Raw genomic sequence first — 12,949 nt, 5'->3', positions numbered from 1 at the left:
AGTTATCTGTGACTTGTTCCACCCGCCTCCTCCTGTAGAAGTTATCTGTGATTTGTTCCACCCGCCTCCTCCTGTAGAAGTTATCTGTGATTTGTTCCACCCGCCTCCTCCTGTAGAAGTTATCTGTGATTTGTTCCACCCGCCTCCTCCTGTAGAAGTTTTCTGTGATTTGTTCCACCCGCCTCCTCCTGTAGAAGTTATCTGTGATTTGTTCCACCCGCCTCCTCCTGTAGAAGTTATCTGTGATTTGTTCCACCCGCCTCCTCCAGTAGAGTTATCTGTGATTTGTTCCACCCGCCTCCTCCTGTAGAAGTTATCTGTGATTTGTTCCAAAACCAAACCTCTTAACTCCTAAATTTTTGTTGAGAGTTTGTGATAATATATCAAAACAGAAAATATATGAACTATTATATTAATAAATCCACCTTTTGACGCGAGGTGTAAACCAATTTATAATCACGACAACAGAGTATTTGTAATTTAATTATTAAGAACCATTTCCGGCATGTCGTGAAAAGATCGAGATTTTTATATAAAAAAAAAGATAAACAAAACCCCTGTTTTGGCATGGTTTGGAGGAACTTTTTAAAGTATCAATTTCATCGTTGTGATGCTAGAAAGATTATATAGTCACAAGCTATTTATCATCGTATAAGACCATGTGTCTGACCAGAAACATCCAGGCCCACGTAAACATGAGCCGTGAGTGTTTTGTTGGTTAGCCTACTATGATGTCCAAGTCGGTGTAAACAAATGAGTTGATAAAATTCCATTGACAAATTCATCTATGATAGCTTGTATTTCCTTTTACATATAAATCAGACCGATAGCATATTTACGTCAACAGTGTGTGCAACGGAGTATCCCCGGCATGTCTATTTGTTTTGGTTAGTTTGTTGAGATTTTATACTGAAACCATTTAATCATTATATGAGGATGGAAATACTTTCACAAACTATTTATTATCGTATGGGACCATGAGTCTGACCCAGGGGAGAGTTTTGTTAGGTCCGTGCAGAACGACTAATGTACATGTGTTGGCTTGTTTACCTGGTTGTAAATCGTTATTGTGTGTGACACCACTGGTCAGAGACAGGCGATTTGTGTGTCAGTGTGCACGTGACTGTCGATAATTAAGACTCTAATTTTAATGCATCTTATGCTGATCACATAGGCATTGGTTTTATGTAACATATATGTACATGGGCCTAGTGTATACTACTACATTTTAACTCATTTAGAGAGAAAGGGAATTGGAAACGCATTTCAATAATATTTTAAGGTGAACACTTATATCAACACATTTCAACAATATTTTAAGGTGAACACTTAAGTGATTAGAAATAATTTAAACATTTATGATAAAGAAATGAAAATAAAAACTTAACATTAAGAATGTAAAATTATTCAAAACATCATCTGCAACATTCACTTATTAAATAAACATCTTAATTACCGGTAGTTGAATTATATTTCTTTCTAATGTTCAGTTGTAAACAATTTTTAATTAAATATTTAATTTTGTCAAAATAAAAGTACACTGAAATGGTGATGCCTTATGAAAAATTCTAAGTCCCAAAAAAGTACAAAAAAGTACACAACATTTTTCATACTCTGTGAAAAATTCTAAGTCCAAAAAAGTACAAAAAAAGTACTCTGAACATTTCTCATACCATGTGAATAATTCTAAGTCCAAGAAAAGTACAAAAAAAGTACTCTGCAAAATGACTAAGTCCCAGAAAAGTACAAAAAAAGTACTCTGCAAAATGACTAAGTCCCAGAAAAGTACAAAAAAAGTACTCTGCAAAATGACTAAGTCCCAGAAAAGTACAAAATAAGTACTCTGCAAAATTTCAGAGTCCAAAAAAGTACAAAAAAAGTACTCTGCAAAATTTCAGAGTCCCAAAAAAGTACAAAAAAAGTACTCTGCCCTGATCGTGTGTCCACCCGCCTCCTCCTGTAGAAGTTATCTGTGATTTGTTCCACCCGCCTCCTCCTGTAGAAGTTATTTGTGATTTGTTCCACCCGCCTCCTCCTGTAGAAGTTATCTGTGATTTGTTCCACCCGCCTCCTCCTGTAGAAGTTATCTGTGATTTGTTCCACCCGCCTTCTCCTGTAGAAGTTATCTGTGACTTGTTCCACCCGCCTCCTCCTGTAGAAGTTATCTGTGATTTGTTCCACCCGCCTCCTCCTGTAGAAGTTATCTGTGATTTGTTCCACCCGCTTGCTCCTGTAGAAGTTATCTGTGACTTGTTCCACCTGACATACGCCTCCTCCTGTAGAAGTTATCTGTGATTTCCTATCAAAATATTTTGTTTTGGATTCTTCTTGACTTTCCTTTCAAACTGAAATTATGGCACTTTTGATATCAGGGTAACAATGTTTTGCTATTTGGCTTTGACATGTATATATTGTTTTAAAGGGATAATCTTTATAATTTCAATTTACATATTGATCCGATGGGTCTATCTATGTCTTTGATTGTGCTAGGTCTATCTGACTAAGTCTTTGATTGTGCTAGGTCTATCTGACTAAGTCTTTGATTGTGCTGGGTCTATCTATGTCTTTGATGTGCTGGGTCTATCTGACTAAGTCTTTGATTGTGCTAGGTCTATCTGACTAAGTCTTTGATTGTGCTGGGTCTATCTATGTCTTTGATGTGCTGGGTCTATCTGACTAAGTCTTTGATTGTGCTAGGTCTATCTGACTAAGTCTTTGATTGTGCTGGGTCTATCTATGTCTTTGATGTGCTGGGTCTATCTGACTAAGTCTTTTATTGTGCTGGGTCTATTTGACTATGTCTTTGATTATGCTAGGTCTATCTGACTAAGTCTTTCATTGTGCTGGGTCTATCTATGTCTTTGACTGTGCTGGGTCTATCTATGTCTTTGACTGTGCTGGGTCTATCTATGTCTTTGACTGTGCTGGGTCTATCTGACTATGTCATTGATTGTGCTAGGTCTATCTGACTATGTCTTTGATTGTGCTAGGTCTATCTGACTATGTCTTTGATTGTGCTAGGTCTATCTATGTCTTTGATTGTGCTGGGTCTATCTGACTAAGTCTTTGATTGTGCTGGGTCTATCTATGTCTTTGATTGTGCTGGGTCTATCTGACTATGTCATTGATTGTGCTGGTTCTATCTGACTATGTCTTTGTTTGTGCTGGGTCTATCTATGTCTTTGATTGTGCTGGGTCTATCTGACTATGTCTTCGATTGTGCTGGGTCTATCTATGTCTTTGATTGTGCTAGGTCTATCTGACTAAGTCTTTGATTGCGCTAGGTCTATCTGACTAAGTCTTTGATTGTGCTGGGTCTATCTATGTCTTTGATTGTGCTGGGTCTATCTATGTCTTTGAATGTGCTGGGTCTATCTGACTATGTCTTTGATTGTGCTGGGTCTATCTATGTCTTTGATTGTGCTAGGTCTATCTGATTAAGTCTTTGATTGTGCAAGGTCTATCTATGTCTTTGATTGTGCTGGGTCTATTTGACTATGTCTTTGATTGTGCTAGGTCTATCTGACTAAGTCTTTGATTGTGCTAGGTCTATCTGACTATGTCTTTGATTGTGCTGGGTCTATCTGACTAAATCTTTGATTGTGCTGGGTCTATCTGACTAGGTCTTTGATTGTGCTGGGTCTATCTGACTAGGTCTGTGATTGTGCTGGGTCTATCTATGTCTTTGATTGTGCTAGGTCTATCTGACTAAGTCTTTGATTGTGCTGGGTCTATCTATGTCTTTGATTGTGCTGGGTCTATCTGACTAAGTCTTTGATTGTGCTGGGTCTATCTATGTCTTTGATTGTGCTGGGTCTATCTGACTAAGTCTGTGATTGTGTTGGGTCTATCTGACTATGTCTTTGTTTGTGCTGGGTCTATCTATGTCTTTGATTGTGCTGGGTCTATATGACTATGTCTGTGCTGGGTCTATATGACTATGTCTTTGATTGTGCTAGGTCTATCTGACTAAGTCTTTGATTGTGCTGGGTCTATCTGACTAGGTCTTTGATTGTGCTGGGTCTATCTGACTAGGTCTGTGATTGTGCTGGGTCTATCTGACTAAGTCTTTGATTTTGCTGGGTCTATTTGACTATGTCTGTGATTGTGCTGGGTCTATCTATGTCTTTGATTGTGTTGGGTCTATCTATGTCTTTGATTATGCGGGGTCTATCTATGTCTTTGGTTATGCTGGGTCTATCTATGTCTTTGATTGTGCTGGGTCTATCTATGTCTTTGATTGTGCTAGGTCTATCTGACTAAGTCTTTGATTGTGCTAGGTCTATCTATGTCTTTGATTGTGCTAGGTCTATCTGACTAGGTCTTTGATTGTGCTGGGTCTGTCTGACTAGGTCTGTGATTGTGCTGGGTCTATCTGACTAAGTCTTTGATTGTGCTGGGTCTATTTGACTATGTCTTTGATTGTGCTGGGTCTATCTATGTCTTTGATTGTGCTGGGTCTATCTGACTAAGTCTTTGATTGTGCTGGATCTATCTATGTCTTTGATTGTGCTAGGTCTATCTGACTATGTCATTGATTGTGCTGGGTCTATCTGACTATGTCTTTGATTGTGCTGGGTCTATTTATGTCTTTGATTGTGCTGGGTCTATCTGACTAAGTCTTTGATTGTGCTGGGTCTATCTATGTCTTTGATTGTGCTGGGTCTATCTGACTAAGTCTTTGATTGTGCTGGGTCTATCTATGTCTTTGATTGTGCTAGGTCTATCTGATTAAGTCTTTGATTGTGCAAGGTCTATCTATGTCTTTGATTGTGCTGGGTCTATTTGACTATGTCTTTGATTGTGCTGGGTCTATCTGACTAAGTCTTTGATTGTGCTGGGTCTATCTATGTCTTTGATTGTGCTGGGTCTATCTGACTAAGTCTTTGATTGTGCTAGTTCTATCTGACTAAGTCTTTGATTGTGCTGGGTCTGTTTGACTATGTCTTTGATTGTGCTAGGTCTATCTGAGTAAGTCTTTGATTGTGCTAGGTCTATCTGACTATGTCTTTGATTGTGCTGGGTCTATCTATGTCTTTGATTGTGCTGGGTCTATCTGACTAAGTATTTGATTGTGCAAGGTCTATCTGACTAAGTCTTTGATTGTGCAAGGTCTATCTATGTCTTTGATTGTGCTGGGTCTATCTATGTCTTTGATTGTGCTGGGTCTATCTGACTAAGTCTTTGATTGTGCTGGGTCTGACTATGTCTTTGATTGTGCTGGGTCTATCTATGTCTTTGATTTTGTTGGGTCTATCTATGTCTTTGATTATGCAGGGTCTATCTATGTCTTTGGTTATGCTGGGTCTATCTATGTCTTTGATTGTGCTGGGTCTATCTATGTCTTTGATTGTGCTGGGTCTATCTATGTCTTTGATTGTGCTGGGTCTGACTAAGTCTTTGATTGTGCTAGGTCTATCTGACTAAGTCTTTGATTGTGCTGGGTCTATCTATGTCTTTGGTTGTGCTGTGTCTATCTGACTAAGTCTTTGATTGTGCTGGGTCTATCTATGTCTTTGATTGTGCTGGGTCTATCTATGTCTTTGATTGTGCTGGGTCTATCTGACTAAGTCTTTGATTGTGCTAGGTCTATCTGACTATGTCTTTGATTGTGCTTGGTCTATCTGACTAAGTCTTTGATTGTGCTGGGTCTATATGACTGTCTTTGATTGTGCTAGGTCTATCTATGTCTTTGATTGTGCTGGGTCTATCTATGTCTTTGATTGTGCTGGGTCTATCTGACTAAGTCTTTGTTTGTGCTGGGTCTATCTATGTCTTTGATTGTGCTGTTTCTATATGACTATGTCTTTGATTGTGCTGGGTCTATCTATGTCTTTGAATTTGCTGGGTCTATCTATGTCTTTGATTGTGCTGGGTCTGACTAAGTCTTTGATTGTGCTGGGTCTATCTATGTCTTTGATTGTGCTGGGTCTATCTATTTCTTTGATTGTGCTGGGTCTGACTATGTCTTTGATTGTGCTAGGTCTATCTATGTCTTTGATTGTGCTAGGTCTATCTATGTCTTTGATTGTGCTGGGTCTATCTATGTCTTTGATTGTGCTGGGTCTGACTAAGTCTTTGATTGTGCTGGGTCTATCTATGTCTTTGATTGTGCTTGGTCTATCTGACTATGTCTTTTATTTACAGGACCTGCGTCTCAAGGTGGTCATTCTGGAGCTATTGTCTGTTTGTGTTGAGGCACAGCCAGGACTAATCGAGATCTTTCTAAACATCCAGCCAGCCGAGGCCTCAACAGATACAGCACAGACCAACAGAAAGGTAAATCAAACTGTGTGTGAAAGGTGTCTGTGACAGATGTGACAGGTGTCTGTGACAAATGTCTGTGACAGTTTTGACAAATGTCTGTGACATGTGTGATAAATGTCTGTGACAGTTTTGACAAATGTCTGTGACAGGTGTGACATATGTCTGTGACAGGTGTGACATATGTCTGTGACAGGTGTGACATATGTCTGTGACAGTTTTGACAAATGTCTGTGACAGGTGTGACAAATGTCTGTGACAGTTTTGACAAATGTCTGTGACAGGTGTGACAAATGTCTGTGACAGTTTTGACAAATGTCTGTGACAGGTGTGACATATGTCTGTGACAGTTTTGACAAATGTCTGTGACAGTTTTGACAAATGTCTGTGTCAGGTGTGACAAATGTCTGTGACAGTTTTGACAAATGTCTGTGACAGGTGTGACATATGTCTGTGACAGTTTTGACAAATGTCTGTGACAGATGTGACAGGTGTCTGCGACAAATATCTGACAGGTGTGACATATGTCTGTGACAGCTGTGACATATGTCTGTGACAGTTTTGACAAATGTCTGTGACAGGTGTGACAAATGTCTGTGACAGTTTTGACAAATGTCTGTGACAGGTGTGACATATGTCTGTGACAGGTGTGACATATGTCTGTGTAAGTTTTGACAAATGTCTGTGACAGGTGTGACAAATGTCTGTGATAGGTGTGAAATATGTCTTTGACAGGTGTGACATATGTCTGTGACAGGTGTGACAAATGTCTATGACAGGTGTGACATATGTCTGTGACAGTTTTGACAAATGTCTGTAACAGGTGTGACAGGTGTCTTTGGCAGGTGCGACAAATGTCTGTGACAGATGTCTGTGACAGGTGCGACAAATGTCTGTGACAGGTGTGACAGGTGTCTGTGACAGATATTTGTCACATGTGTGACAAATGTCTGTGACAGGTATAATATAAAATCACCAGATCCGTCTTTAATTCATAAACAAACAACTAGGTCCAACCAGTCAAACCATATAATCAAACATGGCCGAGGTAAATCTTTTACAAAGGTATATAGTATCTAAAATTTGTGTTTGTATGTTGTAGGATCTTTCTCTGGGAAAAACCAGTTGTCTACAAACTGTACTAGATCTGATGGATGTGAAGAAGCAGGGAGAGTACATGTGTCCCCCGGATTTGTTGTGTGCCTGTATGGACCTTCTACACGCCCTCTGGGCAGGGCTTAGGGACACAGCTATGTCTGTGCTTAGGGCAAGGCATGTATATATAACAAGTAATATACACTGATGTCATCTGACCTTAGGTCATGGTGACCTATTTCGAAAGTCTTTTGTCCATTGTCGTGCATCGTCTGTCGTTCTTCATCCCTTAACTTTTCCTTGTGGACTTGATAACTCACAGAGTTAATGCTCTTTGTTTATAATTGTTATAAGACCTTGTGGGTCCTATAAGGAATTATTAACTCAACTTTATAAAACTTTGTATGCAGCCTAGTTCTAGTAAAATTACAAGATAGTTCGAAAATCAGAATTATCTTACAGTAATTTTTAGATTCATTACGCTTTGCAATAATAAACACTATTTGACATTGTGAACTTGATAACTTGAGTAGATATTTACCGAGCTTAATGAAACTTTGTAGGTATATAATTAACATGGTAATTGTCTGACAGTAAGCTACAGAGTTATTACCCTTTGTAATGAGGACATTGTATTGTCAAGACAATAACTTGTGTAGACAATTTCTAATGTCAGTGGGACTGATGCCTAACATATATAAGGTCTTGGAAGACAAAAACAGTCCTGCATGACAGCTTTGTATATGTCATGATGATGTGACAATTACAGAGACGGACACCACGCTGATCGCAGTCTATTAGGACATACGCTAATTAATAAGCTGAGTTGTTAGTACATGGGGAAGGGAAACAGATTTTGTATGATTTTTTGTCTCTGACCCACTGGAGCAGAAAGAGTGAGACTCAGTAGATAAATCGGAGGTATATCTTTAAATTCCTTCAGAAAAGAAACAATGATCCTGTATTCAGAACTCGGCATTACAAACCATGTGAGCGATACAGGCACTCTGGGCATGGTCTTAAACATTATGTAAAGTGGGAAAGGCAAGACAAATAATAAATTTTAATTCTTGTTCTATTTAGGGCCAACTTTTGGCTGAGTGTGTGTGCCCCACTGATGAGAGACCTGCTGGCCCCAGAAGAGGAGTCACATGTAATGTCCACTATCAATACCCCACATGTACTGTCCACTATCAATACCTACCTCACATGTACTGTCCACTATCAATACCTCACATGTACTGTCCACTATCAATACCCCACATGTACTGTCCACTATCAATACCTACCTCACATGTACTGTCCATTATCAATACCTACCTCACATGTACTGTCCATTATCAATACCTACCTCACATGTACTGTCCATTATCAATACCTACCTCACATGTACTGTCCACTATCAATACCTCACATGTACTGTCCACTATCAATACCTCACATGTACTGTCCACTATCAATACCTCACATGTACTGTCCACTATCAATACCTCACATGTACTGTCCACTATCAATATCTCACATGTACTGTCCACTATCAATACCTCACATGTACTGTCCACTATCATTATCTCATATGTACTGTCCACTGTCAATACCTCACATGTACTGTCCACTATCAATACCTCACATGTACTGTCCACTATCAATACCTACCTCACATGTACTGTCCACTATCAATACCTACCTCACATGTACTGTCCACTATCAATACCTCACATGTACTGTCCACTATCAATACCTCACATGTACTGTCCACTATCAATACCTCACATGTACTGTCCACTATCAATACCTCACATGTACTGTCCACTATCAATATCTCATATGTACTGTCCACTATCAATACCTCACATGTACTGTCCACTATCATTATCTCATATGTACTGTCCACTATCAATACCTCACATGTACTGTCCACTATCTATATCTACCTCATATGTACTGTCCACTGTCAATACCTCACATGTACTGTCCACTATCAATACCTCACATGTACTGTCCACTGTCAATACCTCACATGTACTGTCCACTATCAATACCTCACATGTACTGTCCACTATCAATACCTCACATGTACTGTCCACTATCAATACCTCACATGTACTGTCCACTATCAATACCTCACATGTACTGTCCACTATCAATACCTCACATGTACTGTCCACTATCAATACCTCACATGTACTGTCCACTGTCAAAACCTCACATGTACTGTCCACTATAAATACCTCACATGTACTGTCCACTATCAATACCTCACATGTACTGTCCACTATCAATACCTCACATGTACTGTCCACTATCAATACCTCACATGTACTGTCCACTATCAATACCTCACATGTACTGTCCACTATCAATACCTCACATGTACTGTCCACTATCAATACCTCACATGTACTGTCCACTATCAATACCTCACATGTACTGTCCACTGTCAAAACCTCACATGTACTGTCCACTGTCAAAACCTCACATGTACTGTCCACTATCAATACCTCACATGTACTGTCCACTATCATTACCTCACATACACTGTCCACTATCACACTCTCTAAATATGGCCTGTTTTAGTTACATCTGAGATCGTTATAAATGTGTAGTTACATCTGAGATCATTATAAAGGTGTAGTTACATCTGAGATCATTATGAAGGTGTAGTTACATCTGAGATCATTATAAAGGTGTAGTTACATCTGAGATCATTATAAAGGTGTAGTTACATCTGAGATCATTATATAGGTGTAGTTACATCTGGGATCATTATAAAGTGTAGTTACATTGGAGATCATTATAAAGGTGTAGTTACATCTGAGATCATTATAAAGGTGTATGGCCTGTTGTAGTTACATCTAAGATGATTATTAAGGTGTAGTTACATCTGAGATCATTATAAAGGTGTAGTTACATTTGAGATCATTATAAAGGTGTAGTTACATTTGAGATCATTATAAAGGTGTAGTTACATCCGAGATCATTATGAAGGTGTATTGCCTGTTGTAGTTACATCTGAGATCATTATAAAGGTGTAGTTACATCTGAGATCATTATAAAGTGTAGTTACATCTGAGATCATTATAAAGTGTAGTTACATCTGAGATCATTATAAAGGTGTAGTTACATCTGAGATCATTATATAGGTGTAGTTACATCTGAGATCATTATAAAGTGTAGTTACATCTGAGATCATTATAAAGGTGTAGTTACATCTGAGATCATTATGAAGGTGTATTGCCTGTTGTAGTTACATCTGAGATCATTATAAAGGTGTAGTTACATCTGAGATCATTATAAAGTGTAGTTACATCTGAGATCATTATAAAGTGTAGTTACATCTGAGATCATTATAAAGGTGTAGTTACATCTGAGATCATTATATAGGCTTAGTTACATCTGAGATCATTATGAAGGTGTAGTTACATCTGAGATTATTATATAGGCGTAGTTACATCTGATATCATAATAAAGGCGTAGTTACATCTGAGATCATTATAAAGGTGTAGTTACATCTGAGATCATTATGAAGGTGTTGTTACATCTGAGATCATTATAAAGGTGTAGTTACATCTGAGATCATTATGAAGGTGTTGTTACATCTGAGATCATTATAAAGGTGTAGTTACATCTGAGATCATTATATAGGTGTAGTTACATCTGAGATTATTATAAAGTGTAGTTACATCTGAGATCATTATGAAGGTGTTGTTACATCTGAGATCATTATAAAGGTGTAGTTACATCTGAGATCATTATGAAGGTGTTGTTACATCTGAGATCATTATAAAGGTGTAGTTACATCTGAGATCATTATATAGGTGTAGTTACATCTGAGATCTTTATAAAGTGTAGTTACATCTGAGATCATTATAAAGGTGTAGTTACATCTGAGATCATTATGAAGGTGTATTGCCTGTTGTAGTTACATCTGAGATCATTATAAAGGTGTAGTTACATCTGAGATCATTATAAAGTGTAGTTACATCTGAGATCATTATAAAGGTGTAGTTACATCTGAGATCATTATGAAGGTGTAGTTACATCTGAGATTATTATATAGGCGTAGTTACATCTGATATCATAATAAAGGCGTAGTTACATCTGAGATCATTATAAAGGTGTAGTTACATCTGAGATCATTATAAAGGTGTAGTTACATCTGAGATCATTATAAAGTGTAGTTACATCTGAGATCATTATAAAGGTGTAGTTACATTTGAGATCATTATAAAGGTGTAGTTACATCTGAGATCATTGTGAAGGTGTATGGCCTGTTGAAGTTACATGTGCTGTCCAGTATATTCTACTTTTTGTTTTTTTTTGTAGATTACTGTGCCCTATCATGTGCGAACAATTGCATTTGTTTTGAGGATCCTTTCACAGGAGATATACACCGTCACCAGGTAAATTACCATCATTCTCAGAAATACACCCTGAAAACCTCATGCTTATTGATTACTCTTAGCCAGTGTTATTGAAAAAATTTTGATAATTGCAGTATAAGTGTGAAATTTTGTTGTTATTTTTAGTTCCAAACTTGATGTTAAACTGAAGAAGGTGTTATGTGACGTCAGTGAAGCAAATCGATGGAAATACTGGTCTGGAGTAGGTATTATAACAGTATAGTATATCTGACGTCCATGTTTCTGTGTGTAGTATGTCTGACGTCCATGTTCCTGTCTGTAATATGTCTGACGTCCATGTTCCTGTGTGTAGTATGTCTGACGTCCATGTTTCTTTGTGTAGTATGTCTGACGTCCATGTTTCTGTGTGTAGTATGTCTGACGTCCATGTTCCTGTGTGTAGTATGTCTGACGTCCATGTATCTTTGTGTAGTATGTCTGACGTCCATGTTTCTGTGTGTAGTATGTCTGACGTCCATGTTTCTGTGTGTAGTATGTCTGACGTCCATGTTTCTGTGTGTAGTATGTCTGACGTCCATGTTTCTGTGTGTAGTATGTCTGACGTCCATGTTTCTGTGTGTAGTATGTCTGATGTCCATGTTTCTGTGTGTAGTATGTCTGACGTCCATGTTTCTGTGTGTAGTATGTCTGACGTCCATGTTCCTGTGGGTAGTATGTCTGACGTCCATGTTCCTGTGTGTAGTATGTCTGACGTCCATGTTTCTGTGTGTAGTATGTCTGACGTCCATGTTTCTGTGTGCAGTATGTCTGACGTCCATGTTCCTGTCTGTAGTATGTCTGACGTCCATGTTCCTGTGTGTAGTATGTCTGACGTCCATGTTTCTTTGTGTAGTATGTCTGACGTCCATGTTTCTGTGTGTAGTATGTCTGTTCCATGTTCCTGTGTGTAGTATGTCTGACGTCCATGTTTCTGTGTGTAGTATGTCTGACGTCCATGTTTCTGTGTGTAGTATGTCTGACGTCCATGTTCCTGTGTGTAGTATGTCTGACGTCCATGTTTCTTTGTGTAGTATGTCTGACGTCCATGTTTCTGTGTGTAGTATGTCTGACGTCCATGTTTCTGTGTGTAGTATGTCTGACGTCCATGTTTCTGTGTGTAGTATGTCTGACGTCCATGTTCCTGTGTGTAGTATGTCTGACGTCCATGTTTCCTGTGTGTAGTATGT

At 38.4% G+C, this 12,949-nt stretch overlaps 1 protein-coding gene across 1 annotated transcript in view; it reads left to right on the top strand.

Moving 5' to 3' along the window:
* The window catches only part of LOC138322355 (nucleoporin NUP188-like), a 217,793-nt gene that overhangs the window by 116,996 nt on the left and 87,848 nt on the right, over positions 1-12,949 (top strand). The window contains exons 25-29 of the mRNA XM_069266395.1: positions 6,148-6,279; positions 7,367-7,536; positions 8,443-8,512; positions 11,686-11,762; positions 11,889-11,964. Of these exons, the coding sequence (XP_069122496.1) occupies positions 6,148-6,279; positions 7,367-7,536; positions 8,443-8,512; positions 11,686-11,762; positions 11,889-11,964 (525 nt within the window). The remainder of the gene's footprint in view (positions 1-6,147; positions 6,280-7,366; positions 7,537-8,442; positions 8,513-11,685; positions 11,763-11,888; positions 11,965-12,949) is intronic.

The sequence above is a fragment of the Argopecten irradians genome, chromosome 4 (genome assembly GCF_041381155.1).
Source record: "Argopecten irradians isolate NY chromosome 4, Ai_NY, whole genome shotgun sequence".
Lineage (NCBI taxonomy): Eukaryota > Metazoa > Mollusca > Bivalvia > Pectinida > Pectinidae > Argopecten > Argopecten irradians.
This window is presented reverse-complemented; position numbering and strand designations above follow the sequence as displayed.